The 26,215-nt window shown below is 36.9% G+C and overlaps 2 protein-coding genes and 1 long non-coding RNA gene across 5 annotated transcripts in view; 1 reads left to right on the top strand and 2 right to left on the bottom strand.

Moving 5' to 3' along the window:
- LOC121739448 (tektin-3-like) overlaps nt 1–16,097 on the top strand; it is a 31,904-nt gene extending 15,807 nt beyond the window's left edge. Inside the window, exons 1-12 of one of the 2 annotated variants that reach the window (XM_042131936.1) lie at nt 1,255–1,533; nt 5,363–5,578; nt 5,790–5,889; nt 12,375–12,626; nt 12,781–12,871; nt 13,367–13,508; nt 13,910–14,007; nt 14,272–14,391; nt 14,703–14,835; nt 15,061–15,191; nt 15,379–15,533; nt 15,874–16,097. In XM_042131936.1, coding sequence (XP_041987870.1) covers nt 12,400–12,626; nt 12,781–12,871; nt 13,367–13,508; nt 13,910–14,007; nt 14,272–14,391; nt 14,703–14,835; nt 15,061–15,191; nt 15,379–15,533; nt 15,874–16,084 — 1,308 coding nt within the window. In that variant the 5' untranslated portion in view covers nt 1,255–1,533; nt 5,363–5,578; nt 5,790–5,889; nt 12,375–12,399 and the 3' untranslated portion in view covers nt 16,085–16,097. Of the gene's footprint in view, nt 1–1,254; nt 1,534–5,362; nt 5,579–5,789; nt 5,890–12,374; nt 12,627–12,780; nt 12,872–13,366; nt 13,509–13,909; nt 14,008–14,271; nt 14,392–14,702; nt 14,836–15,060; nt 15,192–15,378; nt 15,534–15,873 lie in introns of those variants that run through there. The other variant, XM_042131934.1, reaches the window with a different exon arrangement.
- On the bottom strand, nt 988–20,711 carry LOC121739450 (cytochrome c oxidase assembly protein COX11, mitochondrial). Of its 2 annotated transcripts, XM_042131939.1 has the most exons (5): nt 20,454–20,711; nt 20,146–20,301; nt 19,545–19,712; nt 18,867–19,017; nt 988–998 (listed from the first exon to the last, which is right to left on the bottom strand). In XM_042131939.1, the coding sequence occupies exons 1-4, from the start codon at nt 20,688–20,690 to the stop codon at nt 18,874–18,876; spliced, it is 705 nt and encodes a 234-aa protein (XP_041987873.1). In that variant the 5' UTR covers nt 20,691–20,711; the 3' UTR covers nt 988–998; nt 18,867–18,873. The 2 variants fall into 2 exon arrangements, with proteins under 2 accessions (XP_041987873.1, XP_041987872.1); XM_042131938.1 differs by lacking the exon at nt 988–998 and having other exon boundaries at nt 18,726–19,017.
- Nucleotides 4,857–21,692, bottom strand: LOC121739453. The gene is made up of 3 exons (XR_006037450.1): nt 21,681–21,692; nt 6,937–6,939; nt 4,857–4,978 (listed from the first exon to the last, which is right to left on the bottom strand). It is a non-coding gene; the product is annotated as an uncharacterized LOC121739453 (long non-coding RNA).
- Nucleotides 21,693–26,215: the final 4,523 nt, after the last annotated feature.

The raw sequence follows: 26,215 nt of genomic DNA, 5'->3' as shown, positions 1-26,215 counted from the left end.
AAATTAGTATTACATTTTATAAGAAATCATTTGACCTTTCATTAAAAACAATTTCTGTTCCAATCAAAATATTTGATTAAATGTTATTTAATATATTTCAATTAAAATATTATTTGTAATGAAATAATATAAAGTTTTTTTGTCTCTACTCTCTCCTGAAAACTTTCTGAACATGGCTTTCGCGATATAGCTACGTTAAAATTAAAAAAAAAAACTAGAACACCCACTTTGACCCATCTTCGTCAAGGGTCGTTTTGAGCGAATATGATGACGTCATGAGTGACGTCATAGCCGCGATCAAAACGACCCCGGTCGCCAAAAGGAACGGCAGAAGGGGACGTTTTGAGCGTTTTGGTCAAAATTAACGTCATCTGGAACGCAGCCATAATGCTATATTATGGCTGCGTTCCAGAAGACGTTAATTTTGACCAAAACGCTCAAAACGTCCCCTTCTGCCGTTCCTTTTGGCGACCGGGCAACAAAGCCATGTTCGAAAAGTTTTCAGGAGAGAGTAGGGACAAAAAACTTTATATTATTTCATTACGAATAATATTTTAATTAAATAACATTTAATGAAATATTTTGATTGGAAAATAAATTGTTTTAAATGAAAGGTCAAATGATTTCTTATAAAATATAATAATTAATACTAATTTTCATCTCTCCTATACCTGTTTATTGTACTTGACTAAGCATTAGGCGGTATATTAATAAAAATATAACCTAACGTTTATATTATGTATATTGTGGTAATAGGCAATATTCAAAGTATGTGGTTTTGTTATTTGAAATATGATTCAATGTGAAAACTCAAATATAATAAAAGTTTAACTATATTAAAATATGATTACTTATGTAAAAAAATATAATACTAAAAACGAAACAAATATAATATTATGTATTTTATTTGTAAAATAAATGTAACTATAAACAATAAAATTACTTTTATTTGCGACTTGAAGAAAAGGATCGTAATATCCAAGTTCGGTTCAATGTACCTATGAATAAAAAAATATATACTTAGTTCTTTTTTTAAACTTTTCTCAAAACGCTCAAAACGCTCCATAATCTGTTCCACTTGGGTTTCTATCACTGACGCTAGTGGAACGGGAAAAACTACGGTCTTGAGCGTGAGCGTTTCTAACGTCATCTGGAACGCGGGGATAATGTTTATGTTCAGTTCACTCTTCTGACATCTGTCATTGTGGCATTTGCGAAAGGCGAACAAATATATACTAGTAATGTGTGAAGGCGAATGCGTGCGTATTTTAATTTCAGAAATTTTTCACAAAATATTTAATAAGCAAAACTTGTTTCTATTTGTAAATAAACTTGTTTATATTTTGTGAACTTTTTCTGCGTAATATATTTGATTTTGCAGATATGGCGAGTCGTGGTGCTCCTTGGCTGACATGGCGAGACAGATGTATCAACTGTTCACTCTCGATACCCAGAAATCATAAAACACATACTTTAGAGCAAGTGTCTACTCCAATATTTAACCTATTACAATCGTGGATAACTCCTACTCAAGTAAGCATACCATAATTTATATAATTCTGAATATTATGTAAGTAATGTATATTAGTGTAAGGGCCGGTTGTTTGATCACTAGTAAAAAATTACTAATAGTATCCGTAACTATTAGTTAGTTGACTGTAGTTAAACCTTGACCAGTTGTTAAAGTTGTTTCAACTGATTTTTGACTTTAGTTAAAAGTAACAATCGTCAATTGTGTTGCTATTTGAAGGAACACGGGGAACCCAAAATTCTGCCGGGAAATTTTTTTTAATACTGGTAATATTGTTTATGAAACGTCGGCTGTACAAAACCTTTTGCGCTCACGCACAACCAATGTTCAAAGAACAATAGCTCTTAAAGTATTTGACATACGGACATAATTAAAACTTAACTCAAATTTTTTGGATATAATAATCAATAAAGATGGGTTTATTGGGTCATGGGGACTCTTTCTGTAAAAAAATACAATTATTATTGTTTTTAATTTTTGCACCTGCTTTCTCATTTTATAGAGAAACTTTATGACTTATTTAAACTTTTTGCCTAAAAATACCCTGTGGGATAATGCGTGGCGACGCTAAAGGAAGATCTTCCGACCGAGCGAAGTGGTATGCTCGGACAGGCCGAAGCCCTGTGATATATCTCAGCTGTCGTATATATACCAACACGCTCAGAAAACTTCGATAGCGCGATGCAGGAATGTTAGGCGAATTGTGGGTTTCAGTCACAACCCCTTTTTGTGTTTTTATGGTAGCCAGGTTTCAATATTTATGTAATACAGCACTGTTGTTGTTGGTGCCTACTGGCTACTTACCTATTTAGTAAATAGTACACAATGTAGACTTAATCACTTTTATCCAAAGTACTGTTTCTTTGGACATTTTAAACCTTTCGAAAAATTCGACTTCATCCCAATAGTCTAGCAGCTAGCTGCACAATTCTAGAGCGAAAAGTTTTCGGGCAGTGCGGCGTGTTAAAACGCATTCTAGAATGATTTCTTCATCAGAAGAACTTTCCGAGTTATCGAAATGTATAAGTACATTTAAATCCATTATTTTTTATAAAAGCACTCTTTTTGGGCAGTAAAGTATCTCAACTCGACTAGATATTACAATTACAACAAACAAATGAAACTAATGGTCAATGTTAACTACGCTGTCTGAGCGTGGTTAAATTATTTAACAATTTATCAAAAACTTTTACTACAATAACATTTTAAACTTTTGCGTTGCATTATTTTTTTTATTATTATTAGCCTTTAATCAGAAAAACAATACACTTATTTTACATACATTGCAAAATATTAAAATTAATTATTATTCGGTAGCGCGGTCTCTGTTTCTGTGTGCCTCTTGGCAAAGGCCTCCCCCAACAGCTGCCACTCACTTCTCTGACATGCCACTCTAGTCCACATTTTGCCAGCCATTTGTACTATTTCATCTTCCCATCTTTTTAGAGGTCTGCCCTTTTTTCTTTTTGCCCCTCTGGGATACCAAGACGTTATTATTTTTGTCCATTTGTCTGGCCCTCTCAAAACATGTCCAGCCCACTTCCATTTCAGTTTTTTTGTTTTATATGTTACATCAGTTACACCTGTAATTTTTCTCAACTCCTTGTTTTCTATTTTATTTATTTTTATTTATTAAAAACTTTATGCAATACAAGACATACAAAGGTGGACTTAATGCCTTAAGGCATTATCTGCCAGTCAACCTTTGGGCGATACAGAAACAAAATTGTATAGGTGCCAGTCAAGTTACAAGAATAAGAAAAAAGAACTAACTTACTAAAAATACAACATTATATTATATTAATTATACTAATAGAGTATTTATTAAACTATACTAATATCATAGATACACTGATATTATATAAGATAATATATATAAATAATAAGACTATAAATATATTAAGTACAACTCGGGCGAATTAACATGACACCTGTTTCAATTGACGTTTCTCTTAAGTACTGAGTGCAAAAAAAGTTTTTTATTTTAAGTTATTTCAAAAAAAAATATATACGTTAACGGAACTAGTTATTTTTATAGGGCTACACTAACCACAGTATTAACCAATTACGAGTTGGACTCGCCCAAGGGTTCCCCAGCAGGAATACGAGGTTTATAGATGCGTCCGATAATTTGTATCTAGCTTCATATTAATATATTCCGTGAGTAGCTAATTCATACCACAGACGCACGGCAATGTTCAAACGTTAATACGAATAACAAAAACTTAACAAATTTAACGTTCAAATGTAACGACTAACAAATAACACAACAAAACTCAACAAAAATCCAAAAACAATAACCATTAACTACTAACAAATAACTCCGAAACGCAAACTCAATAACACACGTGTAACGGTAACAGATATAATATGCTAACGCTACTGGACGCGTACGACGAGAGCGGGGTGCTGCGCGGGGAAGCGAGGGAGGGGTAAAATTTAAGCCAGGTGTCAAGTTAACTCGCCCGAGTTGTATATACTTAAATATAATATACTATATTATATACTTACATCAATATGAAATCAAAAATACTTGTATTTACATTAATAAATATATATATTTTGTCTATCCTTTTCTTTCCAATCATACTCCTCTCCATAGCCCTCTGTCCAACTTCCAGCATACTAAATTCAAATTATTTAACAATTTGTCAAAAACTTTTACTACAATAACATTTTAAACTTTCGCGTTGCATTATAACACTGACATAGTATGTACTACGTACTAGACTCGACAAGGCAACGCAATGCTTGGTCACATTCAACGTAGTCTATATTGCAGCAGTGCACTTAGTCGCCCGCGAGCTCTTCTGCGCGCCAGACGTACCACAATCAAAAACGAAACCAAAAAAAGTCGCAAAAATGCCTAGTTGTGGGTTAAGATACTGCAAAAATGATTCCAGTAACACTTTGCAACGGAATAACATTTCATCGATATTAGCATTCTTATTTAATTATTTTCAATTAAAATACGAACATTCAATTACTAGGCGAAGACGCGCGCCATTTAGCATTGGCTTAGAGTAGTAGATGCAGAGTGTAATGTAGGCAGAATTCAAATCTATGATAAGACGACGATGAATGAAGTACTTACTCACGTAGACGAGTTTGTATTTTGGTAATATGTATTTAAAATATTACGTACATTATAATAATTTTATTATGGTACATATTTGAAAATATATATAAGTAATTTAAATAAGGTAATTAGCTATAGTGGACTATGGATCCATATTAATTATAAATTTTATAAAAAAGAACATTTTATTTTTATTTTATCCACTTACTGAAATGGATTCTGCATTCATTCGAGTGTAAACACTAAACTGTGTCACTTCTGCGGTACTGATCTATAGCAATCACCGCCCCGCCTCCCTCCCCGCTCATGCCTCAAGTACGACATGTTTTTTGTTCGCAATAGCTGCTCTAGTACGTAGTACTTACTACCTCAGGGCCGGTATCATTATCTTTGTCACTTCCATGCAGTTTCCTTGCAATTCACTTATCAGTTGTAAAGTGAATGGTTCTGTTTCGGTATCTTTAAGAATTATAGAGAAGTCGTAATTCCAAAGAAATATTTTAAACTAGAACCTGAAAATATAACATTAGAAAAAACAAACATTAAAAGCTTAGACTTAAGTGTTTGATCACAATTAAGTACTATGTATTGACTTTAGAGTATTATAGGTGTTATTTCTATTAACAGCCCGCCGACAAACCGCTATGTGGTTTGGCGGGCTATTAGGTTAAGTTTTTTTTAATACTTTCAATAAAGGATTTTATTATTATTAATGTATTACAAACATTATTTAATTTATTGTTTTATTACAGCTGACTTCAGATCATGTACTCTGTACAGAGTGTTTAGCACTGCTTCAAGACAGAGTGAATACAGCCAGTGTAGGAAGTTTGTCTTTACCTGATTTTGGTCATAGAAAAGTATGTTTTTCTTGTGGCCGGTCTATTCTACATGCTAAAAGAACATATCCTGTGCGACAAGATCGACAAGAAAGAAACATTATAATTAGACTAGTTCCGTTGCATTTGGTAATATTTTATGTTTATATTTAATTATCTTATTAATATTTTTCATTTTCAGTCCCAAACATTTGATACTGCTGGTAGTGCTTTTATTATTGTGTCCTAGTAAACATGGATTCGCAAATAATTTCTTAAAATATTTTTATTTGTTGTCACAATTATTTGTAAGATTTAACAATACAATGAATATATTACTGTATTACATATCACTTTTTAGATCTCAAGATTAGAAAGAGTATGTGCTGCTTGCTGGAGGTCTGCTGAAAGAGAAGTGCGACGTCATGATGAACAAGACTCCAATCGCTCTGGACTAAGAGGTATTTTGACAGATGCTGGATCAAGTGCAGATCTCAATATACCTCAGGCGCCTCCTCTCCCTCAATTGAACAATCATACAACTCAAATCACGACAAGCTCAAAAATTAAGTCTTCTGTGTACAAACGTGCTGCAAGTACAACTCATCACTGTATATTTGTTAATTGTTTTGGAACGGAACGTTTACGGGTACCTTTACATATAAAGGAACAGTTATTACTTAATTATAAATTCTATGTTCCATCAGGAGCACGTATCTGTCGTCATCATCTAAATCATGGCCGGTGGAGCGAATTAACTTCCCAGCTTAGAGACTTTACAGGTCGTCAATTTGACATAATGATGAATATGATGCGGCGAGCTGCCAGGTGTCGGCGCCGGATTTAGATGATTTTTTTGAGGAGTATGATTAAAGATTTAAGCATAAGTATTAAGTATTTTTCTTTTATGTACTATCAGAGAAGTTGATTCCTATGCAAATCAGGGACCTAAATAGTTTGGTTGCGTTACGTCAAACCCAGCTGACAGATCACAATTAACATTGAATTGACATATTCGACCAAATAAAGTTGGTCTGCCAATTGCATAGGAATCAACTTCCTCGATGGCAGAGTAGACAGAATGATAGAGTATGTCGACTTAGAACTGATGTTGAATTTTTTAAATTTGACGTATTATGACTAAAATCGTCGCTAGGGTTGTTAACTTGTTACACTACGAATTTAAAACTATGACATATTCGCTGGACGTGTTCCTCTTTGGTCGTATTGTTGTTTGTGTTTTGGCACATGCGATTAAAATTGTCAGAATCCAATTTTGAAATCTTTATTTTAAATATTTAAAAATAAATTATATCAGCCAGCGCGAAGCACATTCCGCTTATAATCCTAGTGAAACCCGACGAATTTGACAGATATTGAAACCTGTCTGTCTCTTTGCAGTCGAACTACTGGTCCTTATATCTATTGTGTCGATGGTACATAAATAAAAATGAATCTGATTTAAATGTTTGTGTGATCATGTTCACATTTTGAAAAATGTGAATTACTTACTGAATTATGTGTAATTATCCATACACTATTAATAGGCTTCATTTACATGTGATATTATTTTATTGAATAATATTTTTTTTGAACAACAAATTATTAATTCTATTTAAGCCTAAGCCTTAATTCTAAGACTGGGTTGCACCAGAGGCGTGGGTAAAGTTAAAGTTATGGTTATAGTAAAGGTAAATATAACTTTAACTTTACCCTTAACTTTGCCCGGAGAAATTGACAGATGACAGCTGATCCAACAAGGTTATAAATGCGAGTGGGCGGGGGCGCTGCTGGTAAAGGAGAACTGTCAAAAATGGCGGTTTTTGTATGATGACAGCGTTAGTTCCTTTTTTCACCACATGTATTTAAAACCTTGTCGAGCTCTATGGTTATAGTTAAATATGGCGTCTTGATGATGTCCATTTTTAACTTTACCCAAAGATTTGACATTTTGCACTGTAGTCAAAGTTAAAGTTACAGTTAAAGTTAGTTGGTGCAATCCAGTCTAAGGAATTAAGCCCTTTGTGTTTCTGCCCATTTGTTTCTTTTCTTTAGAACTATGTGTTAATTTTTAAATACGTCCCATAATAAGTCTGCTATACTGCAAAATGTGAATTACTGAATTAGGTAAGTACTTATATGTTTTAATTCATACATTATTAAAAGGCTTCACATGCTATATTATGTTATTGATTAATTATTATTATTGTTCTTAGAATTATGAAGCCCTTTGTGTTGTCATTTTGTTTCTTTTCTTAATATAGCTGTCTTCTTTTTTCAAGTAATATCCCTTAATATGCACTGCAAAATATGATCACTGAATTACATACTTAGTACTGTTCATGTTAATGCATTGTTTTTAAAACATTAGATTAGTTTACTTATTTACATACTTAAGTATTTAAATGTTTATTGACATTGTCATGTTTCTTACATAGCTGTAAGCCATTGTAATTTTCCATCTTTTTAGTAAAAGATGGCCCCGCTGCGAGTTTCTTACGCCGGTTCTTCTCGCCGGGTCTGTTCCCGAACCGGTGGTAGGCACCGTAGATTCCACGTTCTTCTGTTTATGAATAAAAATATATTTTATATATTTTTTTAATGATAAACTAGCGACCCGCCCCGGCGTTGCACGGGTGTAAAAGATATAGCCACTGAATAAATTATTAAAATCGATAGTATCGAATAGGTATCGAACTGTAAGTACCACTCGCGGGTGGCCAATCAGTTTCAGTAGGGACTCACAAGCGAGCTGTGACGCACGCGCAAGATTTTTCGTCGCGTATCTACTGTTTACTGATCAAAGAGGAATTTTATTCATGGTACTGATTTAACCTTTGTGACAAAATCGTTATAAATCTTATAAAAATGAACAATTAAGAAAGGCCAATGAAATATGTATTTGAATAAGGTATTAAATACAAAAAGTAGATAAAAACTATACAAACATAGCAAAGAAACCAATTTCATACAAAGAGTAAACTACACAGAAATAAACACAAGTTACTATGTTTAAATTGTAAAAGTTTCCTGCACTATGATCGAATATATAAAACTACTATAAAATATAGGTTGGGTTACTAAAATTTTATATTACTATAAAAAGGTTTGCTATTCATACCAATAGTAATAAAAAAAAAGAATATTTTGTTTTCTAAAAGGCGAAAATCTTGATTTCGTCAGAAAAGGTACGAGTTCTGCGATAGACAGAATATAATTGTAGGCACCTAGCACTGCGCGGTCGGAATTTGAACTTAATAGTATCGTAACATGAGTCGTTATTTCTTTAAACGGGTTTCGCAAGTGAGACTTCTGTTGGTACTACTAATATATATTCTGTGACGTGGTCTACTTCTTATCTGTGCCAAATAACATAAAAATTGCTCCAGTAGTTTGCGAGATAAAGCCCTTTCAAATAATTAATTTCCCCCGTTTTTTCCACATTTTCCTATTAGTCTTAGCGTGATAAAATATAGCCTATAGGCTATAGCCTTCCTCAATAAATAGATACGGTACCTACATCATACAACATACCTACTCCAACTCTCGAATCGTAACTTTTTATTAACTGCACCAAATTGTATGATGTATTTGTTACAATATGCTTATGATAATGTTTGGATAAAATAAAATACATTATCTTTGTTTTTACTCCAGTCAACAGCATCATCATAAGTGTCCATTGCGAAAAATTATTGTGGGTAACGGTACCTAACCATGAGCGGGTAACGAGCATTAGGTTAATAAATACCTTATACCTACGCTTTAATTAGAAATTGTTACTAATTTAAGCGCCCTCTGTTTTTAGAGCAATAGGCGGGTCCACACTCCACACTCCACACCAAGCGAGCCGCCGCGGCCGAGGCCCGCCCCGCGCGGCATGCGCCGTACGCTCGCTTGGTGTGGACGTTGCTCGCCCGAGCCGAGCGGTGTCGGTTTTTTGAAATGCTCAAAGGTGCCTCGGTCGTTTGCCTCGCGTAGTGTGGACGTCACATGTTTTGGTTTGTGCCGGGATCAAAAATGAACGATCAGAGTCGACAATTAATAAGTTAATACGCCGCAAATATATGGCTTTGGGATGCCAGGGATTTCCAATTACACTAACAGAGGGATGAGGGAAGATCCTTGAAGAAAAATCAGCCGCAAAATGAACATTTCTGTTAAAGATCTAAGACCCGCCTATTAACGTTCGCACGTGTTACATGTCAGGCGGGTCCACACCAAGCGAGGCCCGCCGCGCGCGGCAAAAGGGCGAGGCGGCGGCGGATTGTACGCAGCGAGGTTGCCTCGCTCGAACAGCCCGAGCCATTGCTACCAAGACACGATGGCACCGCACGTACGCACAGCCGTGGCAGCTTATGCTTTTATTTTGCTATACACAACTATCAAAATACGAGAATCTAGATTCCATTTTTTTAGATCCTTTACAGGAATATTCATTTTGCGGCTGATTTTTCTCCAAGAATCTTCCCTCATCCCTCTGTTAGTGTAATTGGGATCCCTGGCATCACAAAGCCATACATTTGCGGCGTATAAACTTAAGAGTAATTGTCGACACAGGACACTGATCGTTCATTTTTGACCGCGGCACAAACCAAAACATGTGAATCCACACTGCGCGAGGCAAACGACCGAGGCACCTTTGAGCATTTCCCGCCCGGAGCCCGAGCATGTGCCCGCCTCGGGCGAGCAACGTCCACACCAAGCGAGCGGTACGGCGCAAGTCGCGCGAGTTAAGAGTGGCAGCCCTGCCCAGATCAGCTTTGTCAGCTCTTCCTAAGTGGAACAGCTGACAAACACATTATCAGCACTTTAGTTATATAAAAACGTAGACTTAAGTTAGTTAAGGGATTCTTTCGATTGTTAAATTAGTAATAAGAACTCTGTTGGTCTGAAATAAAATTATTTTTTTTAAGTCAAAACCTCGACTGAGTATTTAATTCGCGCGGCGGGCCGGGCGCTCTCGGCATGCGCCGTCTGGCTGTCTCCAGGCTGTAACTCAAGAACCGAGAGTTGAAGTTTTTACAGATTATGTATAGGTATCTGTTGCCGCTATAACAACAAATACTAAAAAACAAAATAAAATTAATGGGGGGGCTCCTATACAACAAACGTGATTTTTTTGTTTTTTTTTTGCTCTATCTCTATTGGCAACCGGTACTTGATTTTTTCTCAAAGTCCTTAGTTATATGTGTATTATAGAGTGTAGATGGAGGAGAACTATCTCCACCTACAGTACACCTACAGTAGCAACAGGGTAAATTTTAAATCATTTAGCTGTTATTTCAGCTATTTTAGGTTAATTTTTTAAATATATTGGTAATTAACCCAGTAATTCTGTGACTAGGCTATTCGGCTAACTTCAATTCGTATTTTGTCACCAACGGCTGTCATTCATTCCATACCCTTTGCTGCAGCTAGCGCAACTCTTGGAGGATTTTTCAACTATTATTTACTGCGTACAGCTGGACACTTTTTCAAATATCCCCCAAATAAGATAGTTCTCCTCCATCTACCGTCCATAATGACGTGTACTTTAATATTTAATCATAATATTAAAATAAAATAAAAAGGGGGGCTCCCATACAAAAACACAATTTTTGGCCTGATTTTGCTCTACTAACGGTACGGAACCCTTCGCGCGCGAGTACGACGCGTACTTGGCCTTGTACCCAAAGGGTAAAAACGGCACCCTATTACTAAGACTTCGTTGTCTGTCTGTATGTTTTCAGGCTGTAACTCAAGAAAGGTAATAGCTAGAGAGTTGAAATTTTTACAGATTTAATGTCGCAGGCGGATTGTATATTTAGCCGTATTACATTACGGCTAGCCGTTTTAAAAAACGGCGCCGTTTTGTAATGTGGCGTGTCGACGTTTAGCCGGATTGTAATTGCGATACGTTCTTCAATAAGGCGGCCCACGTTTAGCCCGGCCGCACATTATCCGAAATTTCTGATACGAAACAGTTGAACGTCCGCGCTGTCTCTTACATTTTGTACTGAGCCGAGTGAGCTCGAACTCGCCGGAAGGATATTTCGGATAGTGTGCGGGGTGGCATGGCGGTCCGGCGAAATTCAACTGTTTCTGATCAGAATTCGGACAATGTGCGGCCGGGCTTATACGTAAGTTATACGGTGACCATGATTGCAAAATAAAACAATGTTAAAAATGAAAATCAATTTTACTTATTAGTAAAATCTAATAGATATTTCTTGATTGTTTTCACGATATTCCTTACCAATCCAATATAATTACTTAGCAGTTTTTATGTGCATTATAACCTCTAAAACTCGGTCCTTAGTCCATGGTTTTTTTACCGTCCCACATTGAGAAGAATAAAAATTATTTAATTGCAACTGTAATTTGTTCCTTAAATTCACTGTTTTCTTTGTTTGATTCACTTAAAACTTCGCATTTTAGTACCACATATTCCGTATCCAACGACATTGATTTTGTTATTCAGACACGGGCTAGCTTGCTACATACTACATAGCATAGCTTGGCACCGTTAATCAAATAGTTAACTTCGTTAATTCATCCGTAAAAAAAAAGTTAGCTTCGTTAAACGTTAAAACGTGGAAAAAAAACTACAATTAATTTTATAATTAAGATACATTTGTTTGATTTCATAGATCACTTAAACTTGACTTTGAATTGCATTGTAACCGTTTGAGGAGAAATATTTCTCTCATGTCTTCAACAATATGTGTACCTACTTTGCTCTGTCTGTTGAAAGTCCTGTAATGGAATCCACAGATGGAGCATATATTTTGTCATTTAGACAGTCAACAGACGAGAGGTTAACAAAGATAGTTCTACCTAGCATTCTTTCTGCTTCACGAGCTGTCAGGCGCTGATGAAATCTAAACGTATGCCTTGTGAAAAGAGCTTGAGTCTTTACAGATAACCTTACAATCCAATGAATGAGCTACAACTACAATTTCAGGCCGTCTCAGCCGATAACAAACACCATGGTAGACCCCTGCTACACTCCAGCCGGAATGGCGACGGAACCGCTCCGGTTTCCCAACCTGGTCACGGGCTTCGACCGCAGCCCCGAGCACGCGGCTCGGGCGGCGCTTTACACGCGGTACACACAACACGAGTGGAACCAGAACAGCATCAAGAATTATAACGAGTCAGACGCTAAGAGAAACTACTCGGAACGCGTGAGGAACGATATCATGCGGATGCTTAGGTAAACTATCTATTTAAGTATTATTTTTTACTTGATTTAAAATAGTCGAATCTAGAAATGAAAAAGTTACTTTTGACTATTATTAGACGGCTCGGAGAAAGAATAATACCTAATAAAATATATAAAACGTACCTGCATACTTATTTACGTTTAGGGAAACAGATGAAATCGGTACTCAAGGTCAGCGGGATTCCGGCAGACGAATTGGCGAGAGAATCACCGATACTACATTCTGGCGAAATGAGGTATGTGAGGCTAGTTCCTAGCACATCAGATGATAATCCAGGGATTCCCAAAGGCCAAAGTGTGCGTGTGCCCTGGTGCGCCGCGCCGTGGTCCGTGGAAGGCAAGAGGGGCGCCGCCGTGAGTCGATCCTCTATCATTATCCGAAACCACAAATATTATAAAATAAAATTAGAATACATATTAGGTACTTAATTATGCAAATCAGCCAGATGATTAAACATTTGTTTATTATTATTTACCTGCTTAACCTAACTATAATCATTATCAAAGGTGTTTATATTTTATGTATCTTTTTGTAATAGCTAGGTAGAGTCGGGCGCCGCGCCGCCGTGACAAAATATTGTGACATGTATTACTGCGCCACATGCTGAAAAAGATTGGAAACCTCTGATCTAATCCATAATCTGTTTCTTTTGCACCTGAAAATAATGCTATCGCTATATTTTTTTATTGTTATAGGCTCTAGGTATGTATCATATTTTTACTTGATGTAGGTGTCCATTGAAATGGAACGCCTTGTGTCCACGTGTGAGAAACTAAACGATACGCGACGGCAACTGGAAAGGGCTATAGCTGGCATAGAGGGGCCGCTGCACATTGTCCAGGAGTGTTTGTATCATCGGGAGAAGAGACAAGGTTTGTGGACTTCTTTCGATTCCTTCAAACTGGATATTGGATAAGTTCCCATTTAGGACTCCCACACATTAAACTGCGAATTCGCGTCGCATCGCAAATGTCTGTGACAAAATTCATAATGAAAATGACATTACGATGCGAGGCGATGGAAATTTGCAGTTTTGTGTGGGAGCCCCTATACAATGTTGATCCACCGCGGAAACCTTGTGGTGCCCACAATATAAATCAGTACTAATTTTGTAGTCAGCGCTTTTTTACACTCGCTTATGTAAAATTGATCGTTCAGAGTTGTTTGCTACGAAGTTTGATCGTACTATAAGATAGAGGTAGTAATAACTTTTTACTTTCGACGGTACCTATGTGGTTAGTGAGCAAGTTACAGAACAGTGTAATGTTTTAAGGCGTGGAGCAAGTGCACGACGCCGTGGAGCAGTCGCTTCTCAAGGAGGTGGCGGTGCTCCGCGAATCACAGGATAAGTTCCGTGACATGCTTGAAAAGGTATGTAACCACCTATCCTGTCTGTATGTGGACTCGACTGGCAATGCTGGTATTGCACTGGTAAAACCACGCTAGCCATAAGACATCACATTCATTCCACAGAAATTCTGACACCCGGAAACTACAAAAAAAATTAATAAGCTTAGATTTGTAAGAAGCAAAAATTATGTAATTGACAAAAACTTGTTATCTAACCTCAAGGGGGTTCTGCTATCCTTGTACTTCAATTAACTGACTATATTACTTAATTAGCTTATACTCTAGATTCGGCAACAGTCCAAGAACTGTCGAGCAGCGCAGCACGAGCTGGAGACCGACATGCGCAATAAGGAGTATGCTCTCGGCATCGACACCATGTGCCACCAGCTCAACAATTTCTCCAAGGTAAGCCAATAAGCCTATCATGTCGCACTTAGGCTGCGTTTCCACCAGAGATGTGTTGCGAGGAATGTGTTTTTAAGACCTGAGCGATGTCATGGCACTCAAGAGTCATGGCAAGCTCACGTCAATGAAGCGATTTATTGGTTCTCAAAAACACATTCCTCGCAACATATCTCTGGTGGAAACGCAGCAGCCTTAAGGTCGGCAGTATTCAATCAATGTCAATGATGGTCTAATACCGTAGTCCGTGGGCGATGGGCATACACGACATAGACCACACAGGCGATCTTCATTCTACAGCACATCTGCCACAGGGTCTACAATTCTACGCTGGCATCGAGCGTTACGACCCAACGGTGTGCGACGAGGCCCGCTGGGCCGCCGCCTCCGCCGCCACGCTGCGCCGCTCGCAGGCCGAACGAGCCAAATCCATACAGATGCTGTCTGGTAGGATTTTGTTGTAAAAGCACTTAAAATTTTCATTAAATTATCGCTACTTGTCTCTGTTACGCACAAAAGTGCTCTAGTTTCTAATGGTTAAGCTCCCATGTTGTGTTAGCTAAGCTAGGAACTAAGAAATTCGACTTTGACCTATGATGCTAGAAACGAAATAGCTTTAAGTAAGTTTACTAGTGAAAGAGACGACGAATAACCTAAAAAATATTGACTAAGATGCTGAGAACCTGATCAACGTCGCGGCGACTGAGATCTGGGATCAGTGGAGCGGCAGTAACAACGCGTTCACGCGCCGCATCGCCGACACCGTCGAGATCAAGAACAAGCTGCAGCTGCATCTGCACAAGGTACCATCGTAAACCCTTTTGTATAGGCTCAAACTGAGGACATCCTTTTTAAGTCGGCTATAAAACACCAACTACGCATGTTGTTGTATGCATGCGAGTATTGAAATTTGAACCGCTCCTGACTATCTTTAGCTCGTAGCATTTTTATCTCGCTCTATCTTTTGTATCTCTATCTCTCTCCCCCTAGGTGCAACAGGAGATATTCGACCAGGAGAAAACTCTGGAGCTACTGAACAAGGCGATAGAAGACAAGCTTCAGCCGCTGCGAGTGGCGCACACGCGGCTGCAGGCGCGGACCAACCGTCCCCACCTCGAGAAGTGCCGCGACCAGGCGCAGGAGAGGTAAACAAAATGGCGGGCGTTTGCAAAATGGCCGCCGCGTGAAACGGCGGGAATGCTTTTTAAGTTCTTGGTGACGTTTTTCATGATTTTAGTAAAGGCACGGACTTGACTATAAACATAATAAAATTATGTCGTCAATGAATGAATAGCAAAACATGACGATTGTGAGATTTAATTAAACGAATTATTACTCATCTGACATCTTAGGTTTATGTCTTGAGAAGAATTTCCCTCCATGTTTTCAATCACACGCCCACACCCTAAGACCATTGACCGTCGCGATATCACCCAAGCTTAAAGGCTCTATGTTAATTAAATTCTATAACATTTTTCATTATAGACTAGTCAAAGAAGTGTGCGATCTGCAAGAGACGATGGAGACTCTCCGTTCGAAGCTGGCCACTGCAGAGGGCACGCATCAGACGCTGCTGGGCGTGCGGGCGAGCCTCGAGGCGGACCTCCGGAACAAGACCAACACGCTGTTCATAGACCGTGACCAGTGTATGGGGCTACGACGCGGGTACCCCGTTACTGCGGCCATCAAGTCGTAATAAAGACGTCCATGAATATAAGTTGTTTCATTTCGTTTATCATTATACATAAAACTAGAAGAAGGTAACGTCCTTAAGGAACTTAAAGCTCTAGATAGTACAAAAGCAGCAGGTCTCGATAATGTACCTCCAATTTTCCTTAAATATACTGCAGAAGCTATACATGAGCCGTTGACAAATCTTTATAATAAATGCTTGGCAGAAGGCGTGTGCCCAACGGCATGGAAATCTGCCAGAATCACCCCAATTCATAAGGGAGGCTCCAAAACAGATATAACTAATTACCGACCAATCTCGATACTTCCAATATTGTCTAAATTACTCGAAAGGCTAGTACATAACTACATATACCCACTATTACACAGAAATATCCTTCAACAACAGCATGGTTTCGTCCGTAATCGCTCTACTGTAACAAACCTTATGGTTTATACCAATCAACTTTTTACAAATCTGGATTGTAATAAACAAACAGATAGTATATACACAGATTTTAGAAAGGCTTTCGATCGCGTCGACCATAAACTATTACTTGAAAAAATCGCTTTTAACGGTATCCGTGGTAATCTATGGAGATGGTTTAAATCTTATGTCACAAATAGGACGCAGAAAGTTGTCATTAATGGGTATGAATCTAACTTTGATACTAATTTTATAACGTCAGGAGTGCCTCAGGGGTCTATCCTTGGCCCCCTGCTGTTCATCATCTACATAAACGATATTCACAAATGTTTTAAAAATTGTAAATTTCTACTATATGCAGACGACTTAAAGATTTATCGCACCGTTGACAATGCTGATGACCAGAGGAGGCTTCAGGAGGATCTTAATAGATTTGCAAACTATTGTGATGCCAATAAATTACAGCTAAGTTTAAATAAATGTAAAACGATCTCTTTTACTAGAAAACGTCGACCCATAATACATAACTACTCCATAGATGGCCATAATTTAGAAAAAGTCTTCACTATTCGTGACCTTGGGGTTATATTGGATGCCAAGTTGACGCTGGACACTCATGTAGATACTATTTGCAGTAAAGCTTTTAAGATGTACGGTTTTGTATTAAGAGCTAGTAACGATTTCAAACGACCTAGTACATATCTATATTTATACAAAACCTTAATTCGCTCACAACTAGAATATGCTTCATGTATATGGGATCCGATGTACGCAGAATACTCACACTACCTAGAAAAAGTGCAGAAAAGTTTCTTACGTTGTGTGCAATATAAGTGTCGGTTATACTACCTATCGTACCCTAAGTTACTAGAAAAGTATAAATTACTAAGCTTAAAATGTATAAGAATGCAACTTCAGATGATGTTATTGTATGACATCTGCCACAATAAATATGACTGTATCGATATTGTAAATGACCTTAGTTACAGAGTGCCTCTCAGAACACACAAAAGAGCTTGTCGTGCTGCTTCTGAAGTATTTGCGACAAGATTATCACGTACTAATGCAGGTCTCCGTGCACCAACTAATCATATGCTTGCCTTATACAACAGACACTTTAACCATATAGATATTAATGCCAATAAAGCCACTGCTTTTAAAAAACTGCTCTCAGAGGAACTCTCTAAAATAAATATCACTAGTGTCACTTAATGATAAAACTGTATTGTTAAGATATTTCGCGAAATGTTCGTGCGTAGTGTGTTAAACATATACAGAAACAGGATACGGCACCCTAGTGGTCATCGTCACCGATCCCAAGATCTCAATAATATGTCGTAGGGCTAGGGTGCCACACACTCAAAATACGATGATAAACACAATTAGCACACATATAAACTCAAACAAACTCTCACATGTCTTACCGCAGGTATTGTGCACTTACACGTGTTATCAATTTGTGCCTACATATTGTATATTTTTTAAAATTTATATAAAAATAACACATGTTAACTTATAGCCTTAGTTACTGATCCCATGACCTCGTGTCGCAGGGCTAGGGTGCCACACACTCATAAATGGCAAACCAAGGTACACATAACACAGACAAACGCATAGCTTTGATTGTTAACTCCTAGTAATTAGGTATTACTTTAAACTGTTAGATCCTGTAAATCTTTTCGTTTTATTTGATACTAGAATTTGTTTAGTTGTTTGGCTTTGATCTTGTAATAAGCTTGTAAAAATCAAAAGCAGCCTTATACGTTATTACTTAAAGTAATTTTAATTAACTACATGATACTAAATAGGTACTGTTTGTAAACTAGATTGATCTCGCATACGGCACCCTAGTGGTACTTGTCACTGATCCCAAGACCTAATGTCGTAGGGCTAGGGTGCCGCCTGCTAATCAATCAAGGTTAAAATCTCAACTACTTATAATTAAACTTAAATACATTTTACATTTTATATATGTGGTAAATGATGTGGATATCACAATTACTTATATGTATAGAGTAAGACTGTGTGTAAACGTATCTTATATTGTGATATTGTTTTTTTACCCTAATAAACAATAAAAAAAAAAAAAAAAAAAAATTAGTAATTGATAACATTACTATTTGTTTAAGAGCCGGTATTACAATCATCTCATGTCAGGAAACATATTTGCATTAAATGGGATTGATAAAAATTTGCATTTCGACGTATGGTACCACTCTGCTTTAAAATTATAGTCCAATCAAGCAGTACTAGTATAAAGATTGTTGCTTTATTTTAACATTTTATTCAAACAATAAATTACAAATACGTACCTTCTTCATTGACCAGTACTTAAATAATAAATTACATTTTCTGCTGTACAACATAATCTACATGTTACATCTATTTCACTTTGCGTATGACGGCACTGGCAACTTAAGTCCCTCTTTGGCTTCAAAGAATGTGTACGATAATACTATTTCTTCAACATACTCCAATTTGGGATCATCTGCTATTTCAGGGTCAATGTAGAAGAAAACAGGCATGTCCACCTGAAATTGTCAATAACCCCACTTAACTAAAGCTATATGATGATCATTTCATCAAGAAGTTATACTTGAGTCTTGACTTACAAGGCTACTTTAGTACATTAGTCACAGGAACATGGCTTAGATGCAAAACAGTATTCATTTAAAATGAGTCCAGAGGTTATAGTATACAGGTTGTAACAAAACAATGTGAGCATTCTTTAGGGTGTGTATGTATCCCTTGTAATATAGAGTTCACAAAAGTAGCAGCGCTGAAAAACAATTTTTTTTTGTGATTTGTATGGGTAAGCTACTCAGCATCATGAGTTTGCCCATAGAAAAGTATGATGAAACAGGGGATACATACACAAGTATTATCTTAGTTTTGTTACAATCTGTATTTAATTTAGCTACATGCAAAAAAATACTTGGGTGGTACTCTCAGGGCGATGTGACTGTGTGCTTGCAATTATCCTCAAAGTGATTATACTAATTGTGGAAGGCACCAAAATAGCTGTGTAAGATTGTGCTAGTTACTTAACACAATATACCTGTTCATGTGGATTCAACTGTTGCTCTTCAAAGCAGAAGCATTGTATTTTGTTGAAATACGCTCCCGCCTCAAAGGGGATCACATTGTATGTGCTGATGCCAATCACCGGCTTGTCCGTTGGGTTCTTGGCTGTGTAAAATGCAAGGGCTGTCTCACCCGGAAACACCTGTAAAAACAGCTACTCGTAATATTGAGACTTTAAGGTATTAGATTATTAAAAAAAAAAGAGTTTGGAAATATGTGAAAGATCAGTTCCTTTTTTAATTATTCATTGAGTATATGTATTGTGTTTCGGTATCTAGAACTGCCCCGGGGCAGGGCAAGCAGGGGCCAGGGCGGGCCGAACGGATATGAAAATAGCTGAAGTTTAAATTAAGAATATAATTTTTTGATTAATTGCACTAGCTCATCTATGGACTTAGTGGATCATCTGTTTTGTTCGGCTATTTCCGTATCCATTCGGCCTGCCCTGCCCCGGGGTAGTTCCAGATGCCGAAAACGATATTAGTTAATTTTTATAAACATGAGTTTTCTTATTATTTTTAATGTTGGAACATAATTTATTATAAAATGTTTAACACAGATTGTTTAGTACTCACTGTAATATCAACTTGCTGCGGTTTGAAGTTCCACTGCATTGAAGAGGCAACATCAGCGTTAAACCTCACTTTGATGGGTCTGTCTTTTCTTGTGGGCAGATTGCTGACTGTAACATTCGGCTCAGCATGTCCTGTTGTCCCCCCATAGCTGTAAGCCTAAACGTATAACACATTTTAATCCTTCGACAAATCTAACATGTAAACTAGACTTTACACCGCAAATCAACAAGGTTTTTCTTACTGTTTTGTCTAAAAGCACTAGGAATAGGAGTTTAAAGTTGATAAGGTTCTTACTAATGGAAGTTTACCTGACAGAATATTCTATATAGTGGTACTGCTGCATAACTTAAGCCCACAGTAAGAACACCGAGAGCTACAACATAGTTAAGAGTAGATCCAATCTTCTTCTGTTCATGTGCGGACCGTACAAATAAAATATTTGGTGTATTACTACTTAACGTTAAAAGCTGTGCCGGCTTAGTAAAACTGACATTGTGTTTCACTGTGTTAAGGAAATATTTGTTCAAACATGTAATTCTATTCATTCTATTAGATTATTTTAGTCTTTATATACCTACTAGTAATCTGTGTTATTTACTAGTACATTTCTTCTTCTTCTTCTTTAATTCTGGCCACAGATTACTAGTAATAAGTATATATTTGATTATGGCGATTGGCGGCCTCAGCACAGATTACTAGTGGGCCTCAGTGAGTTGCCAATGTCAGGAGCTTGCACACTTTGTGCAGGACTCAGGTCGCGTCCTGCTTGGTGTTGCAGGCTGCCGTGCAGGCCTATAACACCATTCACTATCCTGCTAAGCTGTCGGACTGCACGGCAGTCCTGCCGTGAATGGGCCCTTTAACTAGATTGGCAGTTTACGGCAGCAACCAAAGAGAATGTCGAGTGGCAACTGGCCCACAGAGTACTTTATTATATATAGGAAAACTGGCCGGTCGGCAACTTTTTTGTTGCTCGTGCGCACTGCGCGCACTTGCATAGAAACCCAGAAACCAATAGGGAAGGAGACAATTGCGTCGCGGGCTCTGGGCAACGAAAAAGTTGCCCAGAGTTGCGTCGCTACGTGCACGCACTTTCATACTAGCTCCTAGACTTCATCAAGAGACAAATAAATCACCGAGCAACTAAGTTGCCCGTGCGCGCATACCCTATCCCGAAACTGATATTGATTTCGATTTTCGATTTCCCCCCCCCCAAAACAAAAACAAACCAGTTGGCTAAGCGTCGTCTAGCTGTAGTGCTGAACGTTGTAGTCAACAAGTCGGCTAAACGACGTATAGCCGTGTCATTGAATGGCGTTGTTCAGTCAAAGGGCTAGCTGTTTGATTGAACGGCTATTTAAAGCAGTCGGCTGCGACATATAATATACTACGTATAACGTTATACGTAATATAATATATTAATTCCATGGTCCACAATAATTTTTGTTAGGTCGCCTCAATGATGTTTTAACAAAGATGGCGTATGCTCATACAAAGCGGTCCTCAGAATTTGTTCCTTTACGACATATAAATACCTACCTCAGCGGGGCTAAAATCAATGAGGTAGTAACATAGAATATCATTGGCTAAAATGGTCATATTTAACAATTCCTCTCAATCAATTCAGCAAATGAATAAATGAATTGCAAGCAGAGTTGCATTTTGCGATTTTAGAAAAATGAATCATATTTTGATTCATGTCATGATTCTTCAAAGCGACCATTTTAGCCCCGCTGGTATATATCTATAAATTACAACAATGAATGCGACAGATAATACGTAACGAATGATATAGAAAAGGATTGCTATATATTTTGAGTTGCACTTGACAGGCGCATCGGCGCGCATGCGCGACATAGATCAAGAGAATACTGTTATTGTTGAACAGATGAGACATTTAATAAAACAAATTGTTTGTTCGATAATTTTTTATTATTCAATACATATTATAATATATTACAAAATACAAGAAATCTTGCCGCAAAAACTACAATGAGTTTATCTGGACAAGATGTGGTCGCATTAGTTAACTTTACACAATAGATGTTTTTATTTTGGCGTAGTATATTTGTCTTGGTCTTAAAAATGGGCAGAACATATTGTACTTTAACGTTGTTCGTGGCGGCCGAAAAGGAAGATCTTCCGACCGAGCGAGATAGCATATTCAGTCAGGCCGAAGCCCACTGACGTCATTTCAGACGTTGTATATATCTCGCCGTTCTCCGAAACTTCGATAGCGCGATGCAGGAATGTTAGGCGAATAGGCATGATGACTATTTTTTTTCTTATCGGTAATTGAAAGACACTTAAAAAATAGAAACATCGTTGAAAGAATGACTCTGATAGCTTAAAAATTCACCAAGATATGACAATTCAAATATCTCATAAAAAAGACCTGCATGAAACGCTCCATACAAAGTGCTACGAAAGTATGACGTCAGTCTTTTGTAGTTTGTACGCATCGGGAGACAACTTTGTTCGACAGGTATATTAAATATTGCGTTTATGAAAGTGGTTTCATAACAAAAGTTGCTTTTAATTGCATAAGTTATTGAATTGTATACAAATATTAAGAAATTTAATTGAAAAAAAATTCGACTTGAATATCCAACTTTGAAGGCGCATAAGCGCAAAATATTAAAACAAAAAGATGTTTACAATATTACGCAATTAGTTGATGCCTACGTGTTGGTGCCTAAGCAAGCGCTTCTGATTAATTCAATTGATTATTCTATTATCTGTCCTTATCACGCTGCAGTTGTCGTTCGTATTTTCTATCCTTTTTTTAGTTTAATTTTTTGCATTGAATAATAATTGTCGATAATTTTGGAAAATATCAAAATAAAAATTAATTACTAGATGTTTTCATGTACTTACTTGTGGTACGTAATTTTTTCATCCTTTTTTACATTATAAGTATAATTTTTGCATTTCCTAAAAACGCAGCTTGGCATTCTAACGGCCGTTCCCAATATTTGATCTATCTCTGGTTTTGCCCTGCTAGAGATAGGAATAGCTCACAATTGACATAAAAATTTTATGTCTGTGAGCTATTCCTATCTCTAGCAGGGCAAAACCAGAAATGTATCTATTTCTGGTTTACACTTTAAGTAAAATCTTTGAAAAAATAATTCTAAATCAATTACTTGCTCATTTTAACTCAAATAATTTATTACATAATAATCAAATTGGTTTTACTAAAGGTACAGGCATTAGTCTTCTGTGTAGTATTTTTGAAGCTTGGGAGGAGTCGCAGGGTGCACTTGGCATTTTCTGCGATCTCTCTAAAGCATTTGACTGTGTGGAGTATGATACTCTAATAAGAAAACTACACCATTATGGTGTAAGGGGCACGGCACTTAAACTTCTAAAATCTTACCTTACAAATAGAACGCAGAGGGTGGAAGTTAACTCCATAAGGTCTAATGGAACCAAAATAAAACTAGGTGTGCCACAAGGGTCCATTTTAGGGCCTTTTCTTTTTCTCATCTATATAAATGATTTACCTTATCTTGTTAAAGATAAGCATGAGATAGTACTTTTTGCTGATGAAACTTCACTAAATTTTAATGTGAAGAGGCGACACTTTAATTATGACGAGGTAAATAGTGCCCTCTCAAAAATAGTACATTGGTTTAATGCTAATAATTTACTTTTGAACTCTAATAAAACAAAATGTTTAAAATTTATCTTGCCAAATGTTAGGCAAGTACAAACCAATGTACTATTAAATGATGAGAAAATGAATTTAGTAGACACCACCGTATTCCTAGGCATAACGCTGGATTGTAAGTTACAATGGGGTCCACATATTGCGAAACTGGCAGATAAGCTTAGTTCTGCAGCATATGCTGTTAAAAAAAAATCGTGAAATCACTGATGTAGAGACCGCGCGATTAGTTTACTTTAGCTACTTTCATAGCATAATGTCTTACGGCATCCTCTTGTGGGGAAACGCGGCGGACATTAATACAATATTTGTGCTGCAGAAGCGAGCTATTCGTTCTATTTATAAGATGTCGTCTTTGGAATCTCTAAGAGAAAAATTTAAAGAAATAAGAATTCTGACCGTCACATCTCAATACATTTTGGAAAATCTCTTATATGTTAGAAAGAACATAAATATTTTCAAAAAGAAAAGTGATAATCATAATGTAAATACTAGAAATAAGAACAAGTTAGCAATACCAATGTTCAGACTAGCCAAAATAAGCAAATCCTTTAAAGGCCAATGTATACGCCTATACAATAAAATCCCAGAAAATGTTCAAAATCTTTTTAACTGCTTTTTTAAATTTAAACAAATTTAAAAAAGCAGTTAAAGAACGTTTGTGTGCTAGAGCGTATTATAAAGTCAATGATTTCTTCGAGGATAGCACACCTTGGGAATAGGGTGGCTCCATGCAGGTTACTTTTCTTTTAATTTTGTTACATAGCTGTAAGCCATAACATTGTAATTTTCCATTTTTTTTGCAAAAGATGACCCCGTGCGAGTTTCTTACGCCGGTTCTTCTCGGCGGGGTAGTTCCCGAACCGGTGGTAGGCAACGTAGTTTCTTCGTTCGACTTTCAAAAAGTGTATCATGATACCCATTTTGAATAAAAGGATATTTTATTTTATTTATTTTTATAGATCAAATATTGGGAACGGCCGTAAATCAAAAACGTGCCACCTCGTCGCTCACTCGCTGCCAACATGCAACTAATTCAAAAGAAGGGACTTAGCTTCATTTGGCCGTATCAGACTGTACGCGCTAGTGCGATATCTACCTTTTTTTATAATAGAATATCATAGGGTCGCCTATTATATACAGTCGGTCAAGAAAGTCACAGCCATGACAGGTGGGAAATTTTTTATAGTGCGTCAAGAATGTCTAGGAGGCGAAACTTTTTTTTATAGCAATAGCAATACCTACTCTTTTGACATTTGTCCCTTTGTTGTATCAACACTCTATGACACAAAATTTACAAACCAAAGATTTTTAATTTGCATAAATTTAGTTTTACAATGTGAAAACTACATGTTACTTTGATTAATATTAATAATTAAAGTGAAAGACGTGTCAGAGTGCTAAAAGCTTCGAAGATTTTCATTGAAGAAAAATAGTAAAACGCGAAAATATCACTGAAATTCTCGCGTCCACATTTCCGATTCTGATCGCTCAATCGCCATAGTAGCAGGTATCTATGCGTTTGTTTTATAAATTCTGTTTGTTAATCTTAATGTTTAATGCAATTTTAAGTAGCCTGAGTAAGTATTATGTGGTATAATAAAACAACTATTTTACATAAACCTTATGTTTACGTAAACAATGAACTGTCAAAAAAATCTATCATATAACGCGTCTTACAATGATTGATACTTTGACTTAGGTGCTTTGCGTAATTACGTATCTTAGTCTGCTTAGATGTATATAAAATTCTCGTGTCACAGTTTATGTGCTTAACTACTTTAACAATATTATAATTATTACGTTTTATGTTTACAGGTAGCAGAAAAAGCGTTTAATGAAATAACCGAAATGACTGGGAGAATTTATGCTATCATTTAGAAAAAAAAACTCTGAAAATAAATACAAGGAGTGGGAATTAACCCTTTATTCCCACTCCTTGAGTAGAGCTGATAATTGAAGATGAAAGTGCCTCTTCACTGTGACACCACTATATAGAATATTATTTGGATGATCATATTTTATTAAAATAACAAAACCCTGTTTTTCATTTATTTATTTTTTGTATTTTCTTAAATAAGTAGTTCCTTAATAAAACAGGAGTGAGCTTCTCTCAGCTCTCACTGGTCATCAAAGTAGCTATCAGGGAGAGGGTACTTAAATAACAGGTGTTATAAATTCATAATATAATAATAGCTCCCACACCGGTTTCGGTGACGGTGGCTGGATTAATTGAAACCAGGCCAGCTACGCAGTAGTAATTTTATAGTGCCCATGTGTGTGCGCAGTACACGAGCACTCTCTATTCCTTTACTCTCAGAACCCAGTGGGACGGCAGACCGACACTACTGGCGGAGATCAGGCGCAGCAGGACCGACTTTTTACATGCCCATCCGACGC

Source organism: Aricia agestis, chromosome Z (genome assembly GCF_905147365.1).
Source record: "Aricia agestis chromosome Z, ilAriAges1.1, whole genome shotgun sequence".
Classification (NCBI taxonomy): domain Eukaryota; kingdom Metazoa; phylum Arthropoda; class Insecta; order Lepidoptera; family Lycaenidae; genus Aricia; species Aricia agestis.
This window is presented reverse-complemented; position numbering and strand designations above follow the sequence as displayed.

Excerpts from the sequence above, each read along its gene's own strand:
- LOC121739450 (XM_042131939.1), bottom strand. The coding sequence starts at position 20,690 with ATGAATAGAATTACATGTTTGAACAAATATTTCCTTAACACAGTGAAA. Across the intron at positions 20,302-20,453 it reads TATATAGAATATTCTGTCAG|GCTTACAGCTATGGGGGGAC; the intron begins GTAAACTTCCAT and ends TTATACGTTTAG. Across the intron at positions 19,018-19,544 it reads AGTTGAATCCACATGAACAG|GTGGACATGCCTGTTTTCTT; the intron begins GTATATTGTGTT and ends TGACAATTTCAG.